Raw genomic sequence first — 25,000 nt, 5'->3', positions numbered from 1 at the left:
TCTACCTCTGTCTGTCTACCTTTCTCCCCCCTCTCTCTCTACCCTCTGGCCCCCCCTCTCTCTACCTCTGTCTGTCTACCTCTCTCCACCCCTCTCTCTACCTCTGGCCGCCCCCCCCTCTCTCTCTACCTCTGTCTGTCTACCTCTCTCCACCCCTCTCTCTACCTCTGTCTGTCTCTCCCCTCCCTCTCTCTACCTCTTCCCCACCTCTCTCTACCTCTGTCTGTCTGTCTCCCCCCCCCTCTCTCTACCTCTTTCCTCCTCTCTCTACCCCTGTCTCTCTCTCTCTCTCTCGTTCTACCTCTGCCTCTCTCATTTTTACGCCATCTGCATTTGGTTTATCAATGTATCTTACCTTAATTCATCTCTTTTTCATCAGCCCAAGCCCGAGCTTGTAGGAGCTTGCAGGACCATGTAAACGCAGATTATATTAAGTGTTCATGTAAAACAGTTCGGTTGAAATCTTCAATCAAATTCATTTCAAATTTATTGGAAAAAAAAATGCCCACATAAACACGGCTATTGTTTCCAACCAACCTGTCCATCCTGGTGTTTCACTCTCTAATATTGCTCTGCAGAGAAAGTAAGCCCCCGTTCATGAGACGGGCATTCAGTGTCGCAGAGTAAGTGTGTGTGTGTGTGTGTGCGTGTGTGTGCGTGCATGCACACGTGAAGCAGGAGTAAGACATGATTTTAAGCCCTTTTGGCTGAACCAAATCAGTGTCAGCCTCACTCATGGGCCGGGAAGACAGACTGGCCACACAAGAGGTTGAATCACCTCTGACAGTTCAATCCATCTGCTCCCGCGGTTCATCATCTCGCGCACACAGTCATGGCTGGCAAAGCGGCTCAGACGCCCGCCACACCAACTGACTGTCACCCTTCTAACCCCATACTGGCAGTTAATTTGTCAAAGTCTTCAGGACAGACAATGGCTTTGGATGGGGTGGTATACATGGGAGAAAGGTTCCAGCCATGGCTGTGTTTGTCTTGGTGGTGTTGGTAGCCACATGTGTTTTTTTACTTGGGTTCGGTGGAATAAAAGCAGCAGTTTAGTTGATAATATCTGGATGTTTTTTAAATCGAGAGTGGTGAACATGGCAGTAGTTTCTCCTCATAGATTGGCCCTGTGCAGCATTAGGGTTTTGCTTTTGCTTTCTTTGTTTCTTTTTATAAAAAATATCTTTTGATGCATCCATGGCTGTGGCAGGGCCTTCTTCTGAGTACTTGTTTTTGCATGAATGAGAGTGCATATACTTTTGAGTTTTCCCCCACACACGAGGAAACGCACCCACACACACAAAGAGAGAGAGAGAGAAAGAAAGAGGGAAGAAATTTATTTCACTGTGATCTTTAGCTTTTCTTTTAAATTATTTTCTCCCTGAATCAATTGGACTGCCTCGCCTTAATCCTTTCAATTCATTTTCTAACGTCCTCAACTCAAATCAGCACAGTATTATGAACTATACTCATCTGTGTAACACATTCTAAGTGCTTTTAAAGCATCTTCCCCACGTTGTGCCGTGCCGGTCCCCAGATAGTTAGCTTTCCACAGCGGGGAGTGGAGAATCAATATCCAGGTTAATTTAAATGAATTATGTAGCATCCTATAGCACAGTAATGAGTGCCACTGAAATGAAACAAATCGATCAGTTCAGCGCCAGTTCAATTCTCCCTCACATTACTAATGTTGACTGTGCATTAACTCTGCCCATCAAATCGGTGTGTGTGTGTGTTTGTGTGTGTGTGTGTGTGTGTGTGTGTGTGTATGTGTGCATGTGCATGTGTGTGTGTGTGTGTGTGTGTGTGTGTGTGTGTGTGTGTGTGTGTGTGTGTGTGTGTGTGTGTGTGTGTGTGTGCCGTGTGTGTGTGTGTGTGTGTGTGTGTGTGTGCCTGTCTGTGAGCTTGCTCACATAATTGGCATGTGTGTTTGTGAAAATGACTGCCTGCATTTGTTTATGTCTTACAGTAATAACCCTCTAATGTGCTTTTGGTTCCATAAAGAACATGCTGAATAGAGAGAACATCTTTAGAGCAGTCGAGTGGTGGTGTTTATCTGCAAACACAAGATAGCTAACAATCTAGGACCGCCAAATGCTTCTCTCTTAACGCCAGTAGAACCTCTGGATTTGCACAACAGTTCTTCATCTAATAGGTACACCACATGGCAAGGTGTTTAATTGAAACAAGAGCAGTCAAGCAACTACAGCCCTTCACCTCGTCACAAAATATTTTCTATCAGGGTTCTAACCCCTCACTGCTCCCCGAGCGCCACTGTAGCAGGCAGCTCAGAGCGTCGGGATTAGTGTGTGCTTCACCTCACTGTGTGTTCACTGTGTGCTGAGTATGTTTCACTAATTTACGGATTGGGATAAATGCAGAGACCAAATTTCCGTCACGGGATCAAAAGAGTATATATACTTATACTTGCATTTTAGGAAGTTGTCCTTTAGTACAGTGTCTCAACTCGAAGTCTTTGCACAGACTGAAGCAATACTGTACAAATGGATTCATATGCACTTTTAAGAACACCCACATCTACTGGCACAATTCCTTGTTGACAGTTGCATTGTCATTGACATCAAAATGAATGCAGTTTTCCAAAAATTGACAAAATCGCATGGGGCCTGCCCACTATTTTGAGTGGATGAGATGTCTGCCCAAAACACCATGCCAAACACCAGATGCTAGATATTTTCTTTTACACGCACTGTTGACTGCACAATCTTGTGCCAATTGACAAGTTTCTCTCTATATAAAAAACTAACCACAGCCCCCCCCCCCTCTTTTTTTCTGCCTCTCCCAGGAAACTAAAATCAACTGTGTCCGACTGGCTACTAAAGGTATGAGCACTTTTCCCTCCTTTGTCTGCATGCATAAATAATAAGTGACTAATTGGAGCTGATAAGGCTGTGTTTTCCCATTTTTAATTGGTTCATTATTGCCAAAAGACAATCGAGGGCCATTTAAATGGAGGGCTCATCTCCACGCGGGGGACTTAGTGTTTAGCATTGTGTACTCTCTAAGTGGAGCCTGAGGTGTGTCACTGTTGAGTAAATACTGGTAGGGTCAGAAGCAAATTATTGCAGTGTTTAAACTGAACCTTTACACCCTCACCTAAACCTGCATGACTCAGCCTGTAGCTGAAGATTTTGTTAAGACACCATTTCAGCCCCATGTCATGTTTTTTTTGCCCATGGTTTGGTTTTGTTTGGTTTGGTTTTGTTTTGTTTTGGTTTGTTCGGTTTTGTTCAGTTCAGTTTTGTTTTCTTGGTCTTGTCTTCTCTGTTGTACATCCTTACAGAGTAGTTAATGTCCAGTTATGGACCAATAGCATTGGTGCTAAACCTTTTATCCAATCTAATGAATAGTACATAACATGGTTGACCCCAACAAAAGCATCAGCTTCATTACCTTTCTTTTGCTTTTGCTCCCTCTTTCTGTTGTCCAAGTTGCAGCTTATTTATTCAAATATCCATGCATCTGTGCACAGCTGCCATTTTATGTTTAACTCTAGTCGCCCATTGTCGGTTAGTCATCCTGCATTGTCAGTCTGCTTTCTTTTGGTTGCTCCTTGATTTATTTATTTATTGTTTTCCTTTGCTTTGCTCATTTTCTGCCATCCCTCTTACCTAAGTTTGATTTGAGTTGAGTTGAGTTGAGTTTTCACTATGAGTGGGAAAAGCCTGCATGTCTGCTCAGGAGAACCACATGCGTATAACTTTGTGGCCTTAGCATTCCTCACTGCAAGTCAGACAGGTTAATGAACAATACAAAACAAAAGATGACGAGAGAATCGATCTAAATGAGAGAACCAGTCTAGGTGCTTCAATGCGTACCCTCCCTCTGATGGTGTGATAAGGAACGTTCTGCCACAAAGTAAAAAAAAAGAAATCAGTGATTTTGTTTTGTTCTGTCTTTTTTTATTCTGTTCTTTTTTTGTGCATTTTGTTCTCCATTGGTTTGTTTTACAGTCAGAAGCACGGATTGATTTGGTTTGAGTGCTTGCATCACAGAGTGCCATCCACATGCACATAGAGGAGAATATTCTGCCGTTTATAAACAGATGTACGGATGCAGTCAGACACAGTTCTCCATTCAGTCATGAGCACCTTATGGAGACATTCAGAAACTTGATGAAAATGTCATTATCTTTTTTAGAATTTCCCAACAAGATCTTACTGTACCCCAAATCCCCCCTCCCCACCAAAATAGCTATACAGATAACATGCTTTAATCAATAAAGAAGACTTGAACGTTTTGGAAATGGAGACACATTTTTTAGACTTTTTTTCTTTGTTTCCCTTCTCTCATGCATGCTGACCTGGAACTATAAACATTGTCTTAGTGGTAATAGGTAGGGGACAAATAACCACGCCGTACATACTTGTCATCCCCAGTGAAGGTGATTATTACTGTTCCATAGTCAGATTTCTTTCTTATATCCTAATTTTTTGTTGTTGTTTTTTTTTTAATAGCCATTTCTTATGGTTTCTCCCTTTGTTGCCACCTTTTTGTTTTTCTCTTGTTCCACAATTTTAATGCATTTGTTTGCATGTCTGGTCCTCAAAAACAGTGTAGCTGGCTCTCATTTCCATCGGCACTGCCATCCCCCCTGTGTCCTGCTTATGTGTCCCCTCACTTCCCTCACTGGTCAGACTGTTTTCTGCTTTGGTTTTGCATTTGTAAAGGTCCCCGGCATTCAACATCTGTCCGCTTTGCTCATGTCCTTATTGAAGTTGTTGAACAAACAAAATATAAACAATTATAACCTGGACTACAATGTAAAAAATGTTTTCCATGTAATACACTCACATATAAGAAATCTGTAAAAAATTAAAACTTTGATGTTTGTGTATATTCCAGAGGCTTAGTGAATTTGGATTTTGAAAATATCATGTGATTTCAAATGATATTAGTAAGGGAAGCTTGAATAAGGATTTGAGCAAAGCATTCTAAACAATGGAACATGTTATGTTAACCATAAACCCTATCCTGATTGCTTCACTGACATTCAAACACATCCTGCATCCTGCCAGCCTTACTCTGTGTGTGTGTGTGTGTGTGTGTGCGTGTGCGTGTGCGTGTGCGTGTGCGTGTGCGTGTGCGTGTGCGTGCGTGTCTGTGTTTGTGGGTGTGTGTGCGTGTGTGTGTGTGTGTGTGTGTAGGTAGGTGTGTTCACATGAGAGTTTTGTGTGTATATCTGGATTATTAGAATTAGGCGAGTTACATCTCAAAAGGTGTCCTATGGTAAGGCGTGTGTGTACAGTACAGTATGACCAGTATGACACACACACACACACACACACACATACACACACACACACACACACACACAGGCCTAGCCTTACACTGCTACTGAGAGGAGGCTTTCTCTGGCTCCACTTGACCATCCAGTCTCAACCATGGGATTGAGTAGCACCTCCATGGGTGTCCGAGTGGAGGCAAGATGTGTGTGTGTGTGTGGGGGGGGCAGCTCAGCTGTGCGACCCGCGGGCCTCAGGAGACCGTGGCGGAGGCGAGGAACACCACGGGGTTTCTGTGGCGGCGCAGTGTGGCTCGGCGTCTCCGTGGTTCACACCTGATGAACACACAGGTGCGCGGGAGCCGTGGCCATTGTTAGGCGTTTCTAAGCCTACCTGCAACTCTCGCAAGCCTCACTGAGCCTTCAGTTGCCCTCAGGGGTACTTACAAAATGCTCAATTGCCCTGATGCAAATCAGAAATGGGCCGAGATAAGATGAGACGTGTTCGTGCTCTCAAAGACTTGTGGAGTTTAGGGGGTTGAGCGAAGGTGGCGTGTATTTTTAGCAGTTTTTTTTTTTTGAAGTTAATGATTATGGCTTAGTGTGCCACTTTGTTAGCTGAGGTAATTGGCCTGTTTTGGAACTCTTCATCTTTATCTAGTCTCTATTCAGCCATTACGGTTGCATTTTGAAGCAACAGTAGAGCTGTTCTAGATGAAAGATGAAAAGTACGAAATGGCTGTCGAACCATGTCTAAAATATATACAAATATAAAATTCTTCTTTTAGATTTATTCTGCACACCAAGATTCCCTGTTTCAGAACCTTAATTTTTACTTTACATAATTCTACTTTGTTGTGACTAGCATTTAATGTGTTGGATTAAAGCCTAAAATTTGTAGGCATGTGGCAAATAGTGGAGGTATTGTAGACTGAAAATCCATACCCACCATTTAGAAACACTGTAAGTAAATGTGATTTACCCCCCAAAATGTTTAAAAAGAAACAGGACAAAGGATTTAAAGTATTAAAAATGCATCGGATCTCTGCTGACCCAATAACCTGCCATTGTGCTCAACAATGGGCTTGAGGTTCCATTCTACTGCCATTAGTGTTGTGGATTGTTTACAGTTCTGTTTGAGTATCCGTAATCTGTGTGCATCTGACCCCACAAGCTGTGGTAACTGAGATTATAATCCCATTAGAGGGCACTAAGCACAGCTGTTCTGGTGCCGTCCTCTGCTGAACAACCCCAGTCCCCGGCTTCGTCTGCCCGCTCTAAGCCCCAAGAGCATCCGGCGAGAGCTCCACTATGCCACCAGAAGCCTGGAAGTGTCCCTGTGAGATGTGTGTTTGTGTGTGTGTGTGTGTGTGTGTGTTTGTGCCTGCCTTCACTGTGTGTGCTTTAAAGGCTTAAGTTCTGCCTACTTGGTTGCCTTATTGAACAGTATCCAAGAACCACTCAATAACAACGAGCAGGGGCTGCTCATTTAAATTCACCCGCGGTACATGGATGGAATTAAGGTTTAATATTGTGGGTTTTAGTTCTAATTCCTTGTCTCATGCTTCATTTTCCTCCGACCCAAAATAAAAAGGATTTCCATCTTTCTTTTTAGGCAAACAACCAAGGCTGGGGGCGTGAGGAAGTGTATGGAGAGCCGTTTAATCACCCCAGGCTTAACATTTTTATAATGGATCAAGGGCTTCTAAATCAGGCTGCAAATGGCTTTTGTCTCATGGAAATGGCGCAGTGTCACTTATTTGATCCTCTCCATCAACCCCATATCCCATCTATATGCGGATAATAAGCACAATATTGCAATAACCAGAATCTCTGATAGGCATTACGCGGCCATAGTTACTGCTAAGAGACCCTTCGAATTGTATTTAAAGACTTTTTCGTGGTCGACAGCCAGGTATCTGTGGTCCCTGCTCTCTATAAGGGCATGGTTGGATTTTTTTGCGGTCTTTACAAGTCTTCTGCTGCCAGCCACTTGCAGATAGGCGGAGATAAGTCTCGCCGCCGGTCGGAACCTTGTTAAGTACGTGGGATTGTGGGGCCAGCGCGGTCCAGGATGGTATCAGAAAATGGGCTGAAGCAAGCCAGATGGGCTCTTTATTGTTACATGATGAACTGCTGAACCCAATCAGTGTGCAGGCCGGCAGAGGACAGCGCATCAGGCAGCCGGCGTAATGGGACAGAGGTGATACATGGCCTCTCCTGCCCACGTAAACGCCCGGAATCACCTGTGTGGAGCGCAGGCCTGGTTTGAATGTGCCGAGCTAAAAATCGACACACACACACACACACACACACACACACTCACACTCACACACACACACACTCACACAGATGCATGCACACACATACACACATGCTTACATGCATGCACACACCTACATACACATACACACTTCTATACATATATGTGCACACACACACACACACACAGATGCACGCACGCACACACACACACACACACACACTTACATGCATGCACACACATACACACTTATATACATATACAGTATGTACACACACACACACACACACACACACACACACATACACACAGATAAACATCTCACTGAAAAGTCACATGTGTTTGGCCTGTCAAGGCTGGTGAAATTGGCTTCACATTGCCTCCTCTTTAAAACAATTGGAGACCCAGATGTATGCAAATGCACCCAGAGGTCTTCATATCTCTCAGTGATGACTGAGGCACATAATTGTTTATTGAAAACGTGAAGTGGCCACCTACTCTGTGCCTTGCTTGTTGCGATGTGAACCTGTAGGTGAACCATACTTGTATGTAAATGTGTTGCATTTAAGGGTAAGTTATTTCCATGCTGTTGAGAATCAGAGTGGGTTGGAGCCACTTTGGCGACACATGTTAAAACCGCTTGGCAGGGAGGAGAGCATCTTCACTCCTCTTACTTTATAGATACCTTTATATGGCTCTGCTCTTACCAATATAGACCGTTTCAAGACCGTTTCCATTATCAGCATCATAGTTGTTCCCACAAGGCTTCCGTTTTAATATTCCATATGTTATCTTAATGAAGCAGAAGTAGATTGGTAGCAAAATAGAACGATCAAGCATTGTTTTTGTTTTTCTTGTTGAAAGGGTCTATAGGGTAAGGGTATGCTTTGGGATGTTGTGTGCAGCTGCGGTTTCACAAGATGTCAGCCTGTTCTAGATTTTTTATCTCTTTTTTAAAGGTATTTTCTTCAAGCTTTGTATAAAGGAAATATATGTGGAGGTTAGAATTATATAGAGCTTCCCACTCAGGCATGGCAGATTAATACCAGGCCATTGTTTCTCAAGGTTGCACAACTGTTGGCATCTATTAAAAGCCATTCAGTGGGAGAGGAAGGGGGAATGCCCATTGAATTGCTCATATGTGTATGTGTATGTCTCTCTTAATTTTGAATGTCTCTGTGACATTGAGTGTGCAACGCTCCTGTTCAGTCCCTTTAGCGGTCATTCAGTGTCATTTGGTAGCATTCCATATAATACACTCAAGCTCACAAATATTCTCTCAGCAGAACATGTATATATGCCTAACTAAATAAGTCTTGTTGACCGTTAGATTGCATGTATATTTGTCCATCCTGTCGCTGTAGCTGGAATCAGATGAGACACTTGACTGGCCCTCGGTAGCAGATGGGAGGACAGTCCCCTTGACTTGTGTTGTCAATAGTAGTCAGTCAGCGAGTTGTCCACTGCAGCTGTAGCAGTAATAAGCATCTGCATGACATGACAAGTGTCAGATGGCTTGCATCAGCAACAGCAGTGGAGGGTCTTGGATTAATGTGAGTTGATGTGATGGAATGTTGTGAACATGGTGGAATTGATTCAAGGTGTTAGCTCAGAGGAAAATGTAAGATACAAAGAAAAAAAAATAACCTTACTGAACAAATTTTCAAATGTAATGATTTTTCCCATAGCCACTCTGTCGACTAGGTTCTTTTTTGTCGATAGCCGTGCTCATTGGAAGAAAAATATCTCAACCCATCCGAGGGCTCGCTTTATCAACCTCTGTGCTACTGATAGTAGGAGCAAAGTGAAGGAATCAAGCTGAAGCATACAGTAAAACTGTTTCGCCACAGCTAAATGAGGGATTTGATGCCACAACCATGGCAACCCAGGTGTTCGGAGTCTAGAGATAAAGTTGCAAACTCACGCCCAAGTACCCACACTGTAACGTTTTATCAGCAAGTCGACATCCACACCACTGGCTGCTTCATCGACCAGTTGGCCGCTTTCAGATAACGATTAAAAAGCTTGCATGGCTTGTATAAGTTGGCAAAGTTGTGTTGGATACTTTTTCTATTAAACGACTATTTCTGACTGGTAGTGGAAACGGTCATATAGTAGTTAGGATTGCAGATAAATGTTAGTGAAATGGTTGAGAATGGTGGAAGAAAGAATATCAGTGCCTTCTCTTTTTTAATTCTCACTTCTTTCCATTGGTAGAGACCATGTTTATGAAATAGTTACCATCAACAAAAGGAATATTTTATACAGCACAGTCTCATAAGACTTTAGACTCTCATATTATCCAAATAGTAGCGTACAGATTGTTATTATTGTTTCTGTTCATTGTCATAAAAACCTGGCCTGATAATAATGTTTTTTCCTCATTCTCCCTTGTTTCATTTTTAGGGGGTTAAGAAAAAAGAAAGCACATCATTTGATCATTCTGCATGATTTAGCAGCCACTATGAGACAAAATGTGGGCTTCCATAAATACTGTCTGAATGACTGAGTTCACCCAGCAGAATAAAAGTGTTACTGTACGAACCATCTGTGCCGCCTCAGCTGTGGCCCACCCTTGCACGTCTTTTTCATAACAAGCCCTTTCTTTTCCAATTGAACTGGGCCGCACAGATAATCTTTCCTTTCATGCATACGCGGCTCATCGAGTCGTAAACGATCAAACTGACGTTCACTTTCGCTCCGCGCTCGCTGCGGTGGAATTGTGTGCATTGCTTAATGTTTAGCGTGGCACTTAACGTTGTCTACATATACTTTTGGCCGTGTGTGCGACTGTGCTGTGTAATGGCGTATTGCCCTGCTGATGCTGATAGTTGTATCTGCAGAGCTTAACCCACAAACGGTATCTGACAGTTGGTTCAATGTGGGTCTGAAATAATGGCCTCAGCACACAACATGCCTGCCTGTCAATGCAACAAGCATGTTGTAGTCCAGCACTTGGTTGCATGTATTGTGTGTGAGTGGATGGGTATGAATACAGTATGTGAGTTTGAGTGTGTACAGTATCTTGGCTCGATAGTCTGGATCTTTATCCATTTATGAATGAGTCTGAACATTTGAGTGTGGTAGCCTTTTTGCCTTTAGAAACCATACACGCGTGTGTGTGTGTGTGTGTGTGTGTGTGTGTGTGTGTGTTTTTTGTCAATGTGTGTGCGTGTGCGCATGCATGTGTGTTTATGAATGTGAGTTTGTTAGTGTGTGTTTGTGTGTGTGTGTGTATGTGTGTGAATGTGAGTTTGTTAGTGTGTGTGTGTGTGTGTGTGTGTGTGTGTGTGTGTGTGTGTGTGTGTGTGTGTGTGTGTGAATGTGAGTTTGTTAGTGTGTGTGTGTGTGTGTGTGTGTGTTTGTAAATATGTGTGCGTGTGTGTGTATGAATGTGAGTTTGTAAGTGTGTGTGTGTGTGTGTGTGTGTGTGTGTGTGGAGGATAGCTTGCTGGGCAGTGGTGGCCCCAGTTAAACGCTCTCCTCCTCTCTCTGTGATGTCTCTATGTCCCCCTGCAGGTGCGTCCACCCAGAACTCCAACGCCGTGGAGCCCGAGAAACAGGTGGACAGCACCGTCAAGATGGCCGGCGTCATCGCCGGGATTCTTATGTTTGTCATCATCCTCCTGGGTGTCGTGCTTACATTCAAGAGAAGGTACAGAGTGGAGACATGGGCGCCTGAACGCACCAATTCCACTGGAATATGTGTTTTTCTTTTAAGAGTAAAAAGTACAAGTTGATAGGAATGTTGGATTTGTCTCAGATCAAAGTTGCTAATCAAATTAGAATTAAGATTTGATAAGTTGGATGATATTAAATATGAAAATATTAATGTGTCTATCAATGTTTTGAATAATATAAAAGGATTTAGACCATGCACGTTTTTGAATAATGAATTTTAATCTGACTATCAAACGCATGGCTTTACGTTGAACACAGATCTGAGTGAGGCATATGTCTAGTGTACTGTACATGGGACAGGAGGGTTTGGGTGCTGTGGGCAATCAGCTTTCTGTCTCGTTTAAACATGCACACTGGCTTACCTCCACTGCATCCTCTGTTTCCTTCCTCTGTCCCCTTCCCTGTGGATCTCCCCTCAATGACATACTGCCCATGCCATTTTGCTCTGAGAGGATATGCAGAAACTAGTTTCTCATAGTCTCACGTGTTTCCACTCTACTGCAATACATCTGCACTTGAAAGTCAAATAGGATCCAGTGGCAGGCTACAAAATGAATGTCAAGTTTAATGTAGACATTTTGTGTTGTGGATTTTGAGTGTAAAACGTTTATTGTCAAACAAACAAACATACTGACTTATGATAACCTAAATAGAGGTTATATATCTTATATAGGTTTTTTGGCTAAGTTGAATGAGAAAAATTAGCCCACTCTCCAAAAAAGCAATTTTCACCATATGACATTGAACAAGTGAACATGTAGGCTACTGTCCGTAAAGCAGGCAAGAGCTAGCACTACGCTGAAACAAATATAATAAGTTATGCCTCCCCTAGGCACACAGAGCAATCTGTCTACAGAAGCCACTTTACTGCAGGTCTAGTGTGTTAATTAAAGCAGGATCTGTGCGCACAGAACAGGGCCGTGGGCGTCACAGGAGCAAAAGGTCAGATGCAAATCAGAAGGCCGGAGACCAATATACTCATAAATAGACCGGAGTATAGATTGCCATAACACACAGACTAGGAGTGCGGGTGGAAAATGCTTAGGCTACAATATTCTGAAACGCTCCTCTCTCCTTTCTCCTCAATGCCGGGTCATCCATATTTCATTGCTGTGACTTGGACAGTGTGGGGGTACGATGTTTTATAAATTGCAGCGTTTTACAAGGCTTTCAGTCGCCATGAATTATTCGTGCAAAAATAGTTGTTGAAAGCAAGTAAACTGTCTTTTTAATCCCTCAGAGGTTAAGTTACACATGTTTCAGAGTAGCGAAAATGGACTTTCGGACTTAAATGTAATAGCTGTAAGGATGGGTGGAGTGGACAGGCTGAACTTAACAACGAATTTGTGTTTTTTTTTCCCTCCATGTGTGTTAAAAGGCCTCAGGGCTTGTATTGCACCATTTAAAGGAACCATTTAACAATTCCAGCATGGCAGCTGGTTAAATTTTAATGACTGAAATTTCTCATAAAAGTTTAGAATTTTTGACATCTGGTGTGTGTTCTGATAATTCCACCCAAAATTTCACCCGGCAGAGAACTCACTTGGATTGATAGGTCGTTGTGTTCCTCTTCAATTTTGCAGGACTGCAGCTAAAAATTTCAACCCTAACATTCCCTGTCATAGCCTGCCACGGTCTTTTCAATGGGGATGTGCAGAAGAACATGACCCTAATAGGCAGCAGCCGGGTTTCATGCTCAGGAAAAAGAGGGAGAAAGAGCGGAGAGGCTGCCTCACATTCTGTCCAGCGCACTAATTGTTTTGAGCACACACACTCAGATGGTGTAGACGGTGCCATCCGTCGGCGAGGCTAGCGCTCACTGTAGCATCTGTTAATCAGATCTGGCAGTCTCCTGCGCCATATTTCACCGGAAATCAGCCTCCCATCTCCTGTGCTGCAGCCGAGCGAGTGCCTTTAGCCATCTCCGTCTGCCAGCGCACAGCTTTGTTTTACAACCGCAAGCCTATAAGCACTCAGCGGTAGATTTATTAGTGGAATAGTCATGAGTTTTTACTAATCAAGAGTAGCTGGGAAATGATAAGCAGTTAATATAGATGTAGGAGGGCAGCAATTTGATGGAAAAAAATATCTTCAAAATTTAACTTGCTCCCAGTTCGAACAACATATGTATTTAAATGACATTGTGAATAAATCACCTAAATTGCTAGTTAATGATATGATTATGCAGTAGCATCTTGCTCACTCTTACCATAATGAGCTGATGGCTTCACTCAGTCTGATAATAGCTTAATAAACAGCCACCCTGATAGTAGTGACTGGCTTCGCACCTCTTCTGGCATCTCGCTGTAGGATAGAATAAGAGTCGGGCATCTGTTCGGACACCTAAGGAGCTCCACTCCTCAAGCAGGCCTCAGTCAGGTCAGGGAAGGGTCAGCGCGAGTGGGGTGCAACACCTTCATCTCGCACCTTCATCTTAACTCTATGGTACTGCCAGACGTGGCGACTGGCCGGACTTTTACTGATGCAGGGAGACATTTAGATCTCTTTTTTTTCTGTCAAGCTATATCCTCCGAGACACTGTCTGTTTTTGTTTTCTGTTTTCTTCTTCTTTCTATTTAGTATCATTTTTTCTGCAAACAATCATGCTGTCGGCTTTAAGAAGGGGGGGGGGTCAGCACCGCCTCCACTGCCTAAATAACAAACTAGAAGAGTTAGACAGTGTATCTTCACACAGCAGAATGCTCTAAAGCCGTCCAAATAACCTTCTAACCTGCCGAGCATCAACACAGTGTGCCAGTCTACATGCAGTATGTACTTATTCATCTGTCTGCCTCCCCTCACCCCCGTCTTATGTCCTCTTCTTTGATCTTCTTCCTCTTTCGCTCCTGCCTGCTAGGGAAATACACTCCTGGAGAACCCTGAGTGTGGGGTATTGTATGTTTACTTCTGGCTATGCATCTTGCGTGCCACTGTGCCACATCCATTTGTCGAAAAAAAAAAAAAAAAGAGCCAATGTGTGTCCCGACCTGCCATCCTCTCACTCAGTCACTCACTCTGTGTTTTCTCCCTCGCACGTGCACGAAACGAGATCACTGACCCATCTGACCATTCTGACACTATCCCAAATATGTGGCGTACTGTAGAAGTGTGTGTGGGACTGCACTGCCTGATTGTGAAGTCATTCAGATGCCCCCTTTGTTTGCTCATCCGTGTGATTCTGAGAGAAGTGATAAATACAAAACACACACACACACACACACACACACACACACACACACACACACACACACACACACACACACACACACACACACACACACAGTCATGGATGTCAATATGTCCGCTCGTCCATTCACCGGTCATCTAGCTCTTCTACATTGTCATCTTGAGTGTTAGATTGAATCTCTGCAATGACGCGACCACAAAGCAGTAAGCCACGCAGGAGAGTGCACCGGGAACCTTTTCGCTGTCAACGTTAAATCGGCTTAATTTATCGGAGCAAATTTTCACGGCCCGCCTGCATAATTCCCCAACAGCGTGCATTTGCATAAGCCCCCCTGTCCATATCAGCTCCCCCGGCGCTTTCACTGAGCACACTCCTCGCGCTCACTTTACTGGCTCTCATCCGCCGGAGAGGAGGACTTAAAACACTGCTTTACATTCGGTGTCAAATCAAGTAATTATTTCGACACTAAAAATGTCACAACCCTGCTTGGAGTGGCTGGTTGATTTAGAATTGCCGGGCGGCGCGCGCTCCGACACCTGGCCTCCCATTACGTCCTCCTCATCACCGCACTTGCATGTCTATCTCTGCTCATTGTCCTACCCAATGGAGGCAAACTCAAACTCGAATGTATGGTATGATGGAGTGTTCTTTTTAGGCAAATATTTTATTATCATTTTAGTTTTGTTTCACTGAGAAACTGTATTTTTTGTTTGCATTAAAATGAATATTGCACATCGTATAATATCGCTAGTGACAAAACCATGAAAATATAAATACCCTAACATTTATCTTAACTGCTGTCAAAACCGCTACAGCACCTTGTCGCTCTCTAATATGGAGTTCAATCCAGAGGGAGGATATAAAATTACTTCTCCGAACATCCCCACCCACAGACCTGCTCCACTGGATTACCTTCAATCCTCCTTACACCTCCGCAGGCTCTACCAAAGATCATCTCCAAATTAAAAACATTTCCACACCATAAAACGGTACATATGGTCTTAAATTGCTGATAGGCATCACTTTTCATGCCTCACACAGCCCCCAATGAGCCAGGGGAGAAAGAAAGCCAACACAGAAAGACAACGCTCAGACACAGTCTAGTTTAGACCATGTTTTTGTCGTCGTCGTCGTTGTTGCTGTTGCTGTTTTTCCTCCCAACTGCATGTCAAAGAGCCTGGGGGTCGCGCTCTTAAGTGTTCATTCAATGGCAGTTTTGTTTCAGGCCATTAAGCACAGCACACCACTGGACCTCTGCTTACCCGGCCGAGGCGCGCACACACACACTCACACACACACACACACACACAGACACACACAGACATCAGCTGCTTGTACGTTTGCCCTTGTCAGATAATGGCAGGGCAGGGGCACAGCTGTCCTGAATGTGTGGATGTCCTGATGAATAATGAATCTCGGGAAAAGCGATGCGGTGCGAGTGTAGTCGCAGTAGTAATTAAACTGCCTAAGGGGTGGGGTGGCGGGGGTCCTTCAGAGGCGATGAGCTAGCACACCGAGATACAAACAGGCGCGAGTGTGAGTGGTGGCCAAGGGTAGACAGTACTGGAACAAGGAGCCTTGTTAGCAGCGCAGCACCTCAGGTTCCCTATCGTCAGTCCTAATGCTGTTACTGGCCATTACCCCCGGAAAAAAGAAACGAGTTAACCACACAAGGGCAAGGCCGCGAGAATGAGATTTAGACACGTGTCAGAAGTAGTCTTCTTATCTCTCTGTAATACACACACACACACACACACACACACACACACACACACACACACACATGCACGCATGCGCAAGCACACACACACAAACACAGGGGTATGAGTGCAATTATGTTCTGCGCCAAAGTGCACTGTAGTTATAGGAGATGTGAGTGGGAATGGCTGACCAGTGGCCAGTAATCTTTGAGCTGCGGGAAAACACTCAATGCATTTAAACACCAACATTACCAGCACTGTGCTTTTTTTTACTGGTCTTTCCATAAAGGGGTCTGTGCATGACGAAAGCCTGTTTACAATAACAGGAATAACAGGAAAAGAATGTAGTTAGCACTCAAAAAAGACCAAGAAAAATGTATTTATCTTATTTTTATTTACACAGTATCAAAATTGCTCATTCATTCATGTGTGGTATTTTGCAATGTTTGTGCATGGGTCCTATTGCATGCATGTGCTTGCATGTGTGTTTGTATTTATGTATTTGAATGTGTGTACAGTACTGTACTGTATATGTTTGTGTGGGCAAACACCTAATTTGAGTGCACCGTACGTATGTGGGAGTTCTTACTAACAGCTGTAATTGACTTAACATGCTCTTAGTGCTCTACCTACTCTTTGTGGCATGTAAACTCATAATATAATATTATGCTCTCTTTAGCATTTCAAGTGTAGTGAGCCTGTAGATAAACCAAGTCATTTCCACATGTTAACCTTTGAGGAGGGTCTGCCATCTTTGCACAGAAAAATGAGTGCTAATGTTATTCCCTTGGAACATTGGACTTGCTCCTTGTACTTGGTATGCAAGTCATAATGAAATCCTAATCAAGTTCAGGGCAGAACAAAAAAATAAGTTGGCACTAAAGCCACAGAAGCGTGAGGTTTTTTTTTTTTACTGTATTAATATTTATGACCATCGTTTGCCTGTCGCTTCTCCAGACCTTACTTTTCTATATTAATATCATAAGAACAAAGTCAGCATCTCCTTTAAAAGGCCACAGGAAATCACTGGAGATATGCATTTGGCGGTATTGACTATGCGCAATGCTGTGGCGGGATTTAGCTGCGTCAGCCTGAGAGCCCAGCCTTCAGAACCGTCTTTTTTTATGACGTGTCAAGAGATGTCAGACAGTTCATGCCATATTTCTTATTTTCCTGGGAGAGAAAGAATCGAAGCATGCCAGAGATGCACACTCATTTCTGTTGCATGGGCTGAGAAATGCAATTTTTCCCCTGTTTGAGATATCGAGCTTGAGTTTAGATGATGGGCTAGCTGACTGGGCTAATTATGGCTAATATGCCCCCTCATTCTTCTTAGCTCTTCTGACGGCAATAACTACTCTGTCAGTAGGTAGTGGTTTTAAAAAATGAATGCACTTTGGCCCTCCGCAGTCAAGCGAATATACTGTATGCCATATTTTGTCATGGCTTATCATGTTGCCATGGTGTCTCAAGTGGGGTTAAGATGAAAGTTGTTGAAGATAGTTGTTACTCTTGTTTGAAGTGTTGTTCTCGTGAGTACAATAGCAAGCTGATACCAGCACTTGAAGGCACAAAAGATTATTGGAGCAGGGTAAATTCTTGTTGCATCTTTCTGTCAAAGTTCTATCGCCCCCCATTTTAGCCAGGTGGCTATGAAGTAGTATAAGGGATCAGATAACAGCATACACAGAACTTAGAGACTGTCTTCTTCGTTTATGACACACTTGATGTTGGTTGGGCACATTTTAGGAGTACAGAACTCTCACCCATAGACAAGGACATCCATAACTGCCTTACGGAATTGGACACTTAAGTCAGCAAAGCACCAATTCAGCGGGAGTAAAAATGGTGGACGATCGATCACACCTTATTAACGGCACACATGGTCACCACACATTCTGGTCCACTTGTGTATTAGTCCAGCGTGGCCAAGAGTAGGTGCAATCGAGGCCAATCTGTTGAGCCCAAGCAGCTTCTTTGGCATCTCTGCCCTACATCTTTGCTTTCTCACTCCATCACCGCCTGCTGCATGCCATTTGTGAGTGTTTCTTTGAAAAGAAGGGCCCTTCCAAGAAGAATAAAAGAGAAGAAATAAAAAGAAAATGCAACCCAAAAAACATAGACTCGAAGATCTTCACAGTAAATAACTCAAGGCTCACTTCTAGGGTTTGATGGTGGGCCTCGGCTGGCAAACAAAGGATCATGAGCTCTGTCCATCACAACAAAAACAGAATGGCTGAACAGTATGTTGTTTAGGCCGCCCCACCCCCACCCCCATTTTACTTCTCCTCCTTCTCATCCCTCTCTCTTCTCCCTCACACCCTCTCCATTCATTCACTCCCTCTGAAAGTAAACATCACTCCCTCAGTTCATGCATTTGCAAACACTGCCTCATACAACACCTTTATTTATTTCCTTCATTTGGGAGCCAGCTGTGCTTTATTTGCTTTAAGTGCAATGTTTATTTATTTCCTCCTTAATCCATTTTAATTTGTTATGTGTATTTGCGTTTGTTTGCTTGCTTGCTTGTTTTTGGTAAACAAAACGCCTTGACAGGGGTTTGATTTTTGTGGCAGAGGGCAGAGCCATTGAGGCCAGTGTGCTGTAGCAAGGAGGTTTGGGGGGCCGGTGGGAGGGGATGTCCAGCTGGCGGACGGCGGTGACATTGCCCTCCCAGCAGCACACTGAGTCCTCAAACAGCTCTGTTGCTCTATTTCTCTCTCTCTTTCTCTCTCTCTCTCTCTCATTTTGTCTCTCTCTCACTCTCACCCTCTATCTCTCCCTCTCTCTTTCCCTCTCTCTCTCTTTATCAGCTCTGCCTCCCGGTGCAAGTGGGAGGGAGGGATAAGATAACTAATCAATCCATGTGTTTGTCCTTTTTTTGGGTGCTCAATTTGTCCCAACTGGCTTGCCTTCATGCTTCAGAAGAAATGCGTATTCCTACTCTTACTACCTGTAAGTAGCATTAAAGTAAGGCCTCTTCTTCACGTATGAATACGTATCTTTCTTTACTGTTACCATATTCTTGCTGAACTAATTTTATGGTGTTTCAAAACATGAGCATTCAGTCTTACCCCAAGTAGTGAGACTCTATGATATTGTCCTGTATACAGTCATAGGATTGCAGTTATTGTCCCCAATGAAATGTACACCTCTCTGAGAGTCTAGTTCCTAGAAGTCCAGCCAGTTCTATGCAGTTCAGACTGAACATGCAAACCTCCAACCCCCAAACTCTATCCCATGAGCTCATTATGGAGATCAGAGTGGCCCCTTTTAACCAATCAGCAATGCCATGGTGGACAAAGCATCTCAGCACCTACAAAAAGAACAGAGTTATAGTTTGTGTTTAGCATCCTGGTCGTTAGACTCACTCTCACACACACACACACACACACACACACACACACACACACAGGGTGGTTTTAATTGCCATCTTCTCTGGATTTGCATCCAGTTATTTTCTCTACTTTTTTCTTTGCCATGGTTTGGGGAATTTTCCGTTAAGTGGATCATTTATTTTCATTTTCGTCATTACAACCTCACCGCTCATTAACAAGAGGAAGGAACTCTGCGTGGAAAACACTCGGAAGTTCATGATAGATGTCTTGTATTAAATCTTTATTTGAATCACTGACTCTGTGAAATTAGACTACTCAATAATTAATGACTTAATGAAATATTATCATGCCGTACAACAGATGTAAATCAGCTGTTAAGATGCCACTGACATATTTTATCAGCAGTAACACTTGACTAGTCAGTATACATTATGTTGACATGCTGACTAATTCACAGTCATGTTGTCTCTGATAACCATCTTTTAGTTGATCTAACACTGTTAGCTGTTTTTAAATGCTAGCAATGCCTGGGGGCATTCCATGTTAATTGCACCAAGTAAAAGCTTTGAAGTCATTTTTATGTACTCATTTAAAGCATCCAACTTGTTACTTGTGAACATATTTCATTTCAATGCCCTTTGAAATACTAAAAAGTGATAAATCTAGACAAAATGTATTAGTTGTCAGTGAAGTACAACCCACTGTAAGCCAAGCTGCCATTAACCATCACAAAGAGAGATAACTGACAGCTTTCAATATTATTGATTTCAGCTTACTCTGACATCAACATGCTCATCACAGATGTGACCGGTTCGTAGCGAAACCAAAACCAGTCCATAATCTTTTTTGAAAATGTTCTTTGGCACTAAAGTGCCACCAATATTATGCCAGTCGTATTTCACCAGGGGTCAGACTATTTCATTTCCCCTGCATGGAGTGGTCTTTCGCAGACACATGGCTCTTGGGTGTTTCTTTAGCATGATAAAGGACTTAAAAGGTTTTTGCGTCTAAGGCTAGCCAGCTGTATGTGTTTTCTTTTTTTTTTCCTCCTGGAAGCTCCTGAAATATGGATGAGAGTTGGGTCTGCTGGAGGATTGCCGCCTGTAGATTTCTCTCGAGCACTTGTCATCTCGTGCTGATTTGATGCCTACAGGCTGCCGCCAGCCACACTGCATCAGCACCCCTCTGTAGAGCAAATGCAGCTCCTTTCTAGTCAATTCCACTGGGGCTGTAGAGAGAATATGAGACCCCAACGGGGCGCTTTTTCTCCCTGTTGGTTCCACCAGAGTTAGCATATATATATATAAATATATATATACAGTATATCCCTTATCGCCTCCTCCTCAAAGTTGGACACAGCCTTCGAGGTTGAACAAACCCAAGCGTGCACCGCATACATACACAAACACACAGGTGCGGTTACCTACAAACACTGACACACAATGCAAAAGCAGAGGCAGACACACAATTCTGATTCTGAACGTGAGCGAACGTCCGTGGACTTCCTTTGTGCCTCTGCAGTAGTGTTGTAGTAGTGTCGTCTCGCTGATGAAGTGTCTGCATGCCTACCCAGGATGCTATGCTGTATGGCATTGATATGATCCACACGGCTTACGTGCATGCATGCTGTCTCCATCACCAGGCTGCTTGTCTTCCATTCACTGCTCTTACAAACCCCTCTTCAGCACTTCAGCAACTTAATATGTTTGGCATCCATGTTATATAAATTATTAATTGATTTGGACTGTTGGTATCATGAGGTGATGAAGCTGTCATTTTATTTACATTTTTATGTATGTTTTTTATTTATTAGTTTATGTACCGGTATATTTATTTATTTGGCAGACAATCCTTTTAACACTGTGGCTTGTCAAGGGTCCAACTTCTCTTTTTCTTTCTTTTCCTCTCTCTCTCTCTCTCTCTCTCTCTCTCTCTCTCTCTTTATTTTAATGTGCTAATGCACATCCTGAGAAAGGATTCATTATTATCAGGACATCAAGTGCTGCGCAATTAACAAAGTTGGTGCCATAAAACACTAGGATGTGCCGGGCCATCCTGCTCAGGATAACCTTACTCTTAATGAAGTGCTGCTGTGACATTCATTAAATAAGGATTATCTCTAGTTCATTGCCACTTACAATATGCAAGGAATTTGTCATTTAAAACGAGATGATTATGGGAATAGTTAGTGGGCAGATCTGCTCAGAAGGTTTTGGTAATGAGGGGTTTTTTGGTGACCTTTTGCTACATCTATGAAAATGGTGGTGGAAGGAGTCTGTAGCGAGCAGAGGTTTGTTTTGATGAAAGACCCACGCAGTGCCATTCTGATCTATCCGGTGTCAGTCGCAGACACCCAGGTGGTCATCAGTGGCGTGTTTATCGGCAAGGTGTGCACGGAGCCCCGCTCCTGTGGCTCCACTGGTGTGGGGAATGAGATGTGGGCTCGTTGGGGAATGAGATGTGGGCTCGTTGGAGAGTGAGGAGATGTGGGCTCGTTGGAGAATGAGGAGATGTGGGCTCGTTGGAGAATGAGGAGATGTGGGCTCGTTGGAAGCCCAGAGGGCGTCAGGGGTGATATCAAACCACCCAGATAGAGTACTCCCCAAGCTCTCTCTTTTTCTCTCTCTTTCTCTCTCTATCTCCCTCCCTTTGTTCTCTCTATCTTTTCTCTCTCTCTTTTTTTTCTTTCCCTCAATTACTCTCTCTATCTCATAGAGTGTACTCTGTAATCTGCCGTTCTTTTAGCTCAGGTCTTCCCATTCAACTCCTGTATTTATCTTAGCGCTTGCTTTGGGACAACATGTTCTTCCTTTCTGAGAAAGGAAGTGTCTTCCCCTCACAAAAGTGCACAAGGAATGGATAAGGAGGCAGCAATCAGCAGTTCACAAAGTGTGAACACTTTCTAAAGCTCCTTTCAGGGAAGAACTTCTCCATAAAGGCTGTAGAAACAGACAGCTAAACTTTTTCTGAGTTCTGTCTTTGATGGAGAAGAATTGCACCCACTCACATCTACAAACGCAGACACAACAAAAGATGGACAGACTTAAATTGGAACAAAGGGCATAGCTGGAGCCATATGCAGACATAGACATCAGACACGTACATACCATATAGTTTGCATATAGTATCAACTCTTAATGTTTTAATTCTCTGAGAAGAAGAACAGAAAAAAATAATCATAGAACTTTACTGCAGATGTCTTCCTTTTGTTTTTCAATGCCATGGTTTTATCTCATGGCTTTATCTCATGGCTTTATATGACATCTGACAGAAATGAAGTAAAAGAAGTAGAAGTATGAAGTACAAGATCACTTTTAGTAATCAACTGAGATCATCATATTATCTGTGGTACACAGTGAACCTGTTGATTTTATATAACAATCTAGATGGCCATGCAACTTCTTTCTTGAGAGCATCATAGTGCAAAGCCATTTAGTTCTGGAGGACAAAACTTTGGAGATGATCTCGCTCAAAGGTAGCAGAAAGAGGCAGACATGATGAGGTTGTGCTTTCATAGTCATCTTATATTTCACTCACATTATTCATTTCAGTGTTAATGGGTCATGGAATACTTTAAGTGGTCATCACTAATATCTCCCAGTACACCAGTAGTCTACATTTTAATTCAATGAGTAATGAAATTGACGCTGACTCACACTGATAGGAGCTATGGTCCCTTAAAGCTAAAACTCAGCTGTTATATAATGGCTATACAACGACCATAAGCTGACCCATCATTAATTTATGAGCAGAGACTTATTGAAAGCCTCTCCAAGTACACTGAGGGCATAGGTCCTCGTGGTGTTGGAATGCACTAACTGGAATATGAGATGATCACTTTGGTGTGGTTAAGCATTTAGAATCGGACAGGCATTTTTCTGCTAATGTTTGCTGTCGTCGTGTGACTGATTTGCTTTGTTCCACATGGCAAGTAAAAACCCAGGATAATGAAACAGCTTTCCCCCTCATCTTATGCCATATTTTCCATAATCTCCCTCCTGGACAGTGCAACCACCTGTCAAAAATGCTGACAATCCACAATTGGCTGTTTTAAAAGTCTCAGCTTGACTGGAAGGCTCAATCCCGCTTCAGGCGAGGTCACTGCAGAATAATAAGCTTCTAATCTATTCATCAAATTTTGTTTGGGGGTCATTATTCCAAAGCCACCCTAAACATGTCACTGGACACTCCAGAATCTGGCACAGTGCATAAGATCGACCTTCTCTTGCTCTCTCTCACTCACTCACTCACTCACTTACTTACTCGCTCATCGTTGTTAGTGTGCTCAGATGTGGTTTGCTCATGTTGTGGTGGACTGTCTTCATGTGGTGGATGGAAAGAGAGGTGGTGTTGATGGGGGTGGTGGTGGGGTTGGTGGTGGGGTTGTCCTTCTCCTCCCCCCACTCCCCAGTCTTTTGTGCGGGCGTCAACCTCCTCTTCTGCTCTCTGTGGGGCCGTTTGAAGGAAACTGGCCAAAAAGCAGAAGGAGACGGCCAGCAGCAGCACGCAGAGGGAGATGGGCCCAGTAGGCACAGCCGACAAGAGCACGGGCAAGGTCAGCACCCTGCACAAGGACGACCCCTTCTCCACCAGCAGCCAGGACCTCAACGGTTTCTGTGAGTACCCCCAATGACAATTTTCATAATGTTTCCAGTTTCCTGTCTGACCTCCATCTATTATTAGAGATAGAATGTCATAGAATTTCAGCAATTCACCTATTTAAGATAGCTGCTCTTGAAGTGTGTATTATGTCTGTTAAAACGTTGTTTATGCCTCAGTTCCAGGTTTACTGTAGGCATTTGGGCATTAGGCATTTATACAAATTCAGCACAATTTAACATCATATCAGAAATGAAAGCAGTGTTATTCCCTGGACTTATGTTTCACTTCCACCTACAGTATGTCTGGCTTTCTGTGTAAATCCTCAGTTTGCCCAAGTTCCTATCCTCATTGTGGTTTGATCTATTCGCGTTGTGTCTTCTAGATCTTCTGATCCCTCCTCCTCCTGTCTGTTTAACACACTCTCTCTAAAGACCTCTGCACATAGGCGCCAACATGAGAACGGCACACTCTACTTGGAGCTTTCCATTACATTAGATTCCCATTTGTATCATCAATACGACCCCGCACAGCACTGCCAAACCCTTTTGCCGCCACCTTGTAGTTTAAGATTCAGTAGTATCCATTGATTATCGTGCGGAGGCCTTAACTCTCTAGAGCCCATGTTTGACGACAGTCGTGAGCAGGGGTGTTGTGGTAAAATAAGAGGTGGGTAAACTATGATTTCTGTGGTCACGGTGAGGTGGACTTTGCCATGCGGTATTGGATTTTTAAAAAAGGCATTCAGAACATGTTTGATGATGTTGGAGGTTATTATCCAATGTTTATAACAATATCAGTGGTATTAAATGGTTCCTAGTGTGTACATTATTGTGAATGTCGATTATACAGTGTGATTTTTGAATGTTGCAATTGGTGAATAAACTATTTTGAGAGGTGGATAAACTGTAAAAAGAGGTGGATAAACTCTAGTTCTGAAATTTCAGAGGTGGATAAACTGTGTTTACTTGCATTTAGCCTCCACTA

The 25,000-nt window shown here is 43.2% G+C and overlaps 1 protein-coding gene across 18 annotated transcripts in view; it reads left to right on the top strand.

Moving 5' to 3' along the window:
• ptprt (protein tyrosine phosphatase receptor type T) overlaps positions 1 to 25,000 on the top strand; it is a 211,218-nt gene that overhangs the window by 141,742 nt on the left and 44,476 nt on the right. For 4 of the 18 annotated variants that reach the window (XM_048254125.1, XM_048254123.1, XM_048254126.1 and 1 more), the window contains exons 13-18: positions 2,807 to 2,843; positions 4,349 to 4,405; positions 11,028 to 11,163; positions 14,047 to 14,079; positions 19,002 to 19,031; positions 23,879 to 24,030. In XM_048254125.1, the coding sequence (XP_048110082.1) occupies positions 2,807 to 2,843; positions 4,349 to 4,405; positions 11,028 to 11,163; positions 14,047 to 14,079; positions 19,002 to 19,031; positions 23,879 to 24,030 (445 nt within the window). The remainder of the gene's footprint in view (positions 1 to 2,806; positions 2,844 to 4,348; positions 4,406 to 11,027; positions 11,164 to 14,046; positions 14,080 to 19,001; positions 19,032 to 23,878; positions 24,031 to 25,000) is intronic. The other 14 variants (XM_048254139.1, XM_048254140.1, XM_048254137.1 and 11 more) reach the window with 9 other exon arrangements.

Source organism: Alosa alosa, chromosome 10 (assembly GCF_017589495.1).
Source record: "Alosa alosa isolate M-15738 ecotype Scorff River chromosome 10, AALO_Geno_1.1, whole genome shotgun sequence".
In the NCBI taxonomy this organism is placed as follows: Eukaryota; Metazoa; Chordata; class Actinopteri; order Clupeiformes; family Clupeidae; genus Alosa; species Alosa alosa.
Note: the sequence above shows the minus strand (reverse complement) of the source record. Positions and strands in the feature narration are given on the sequence as shown.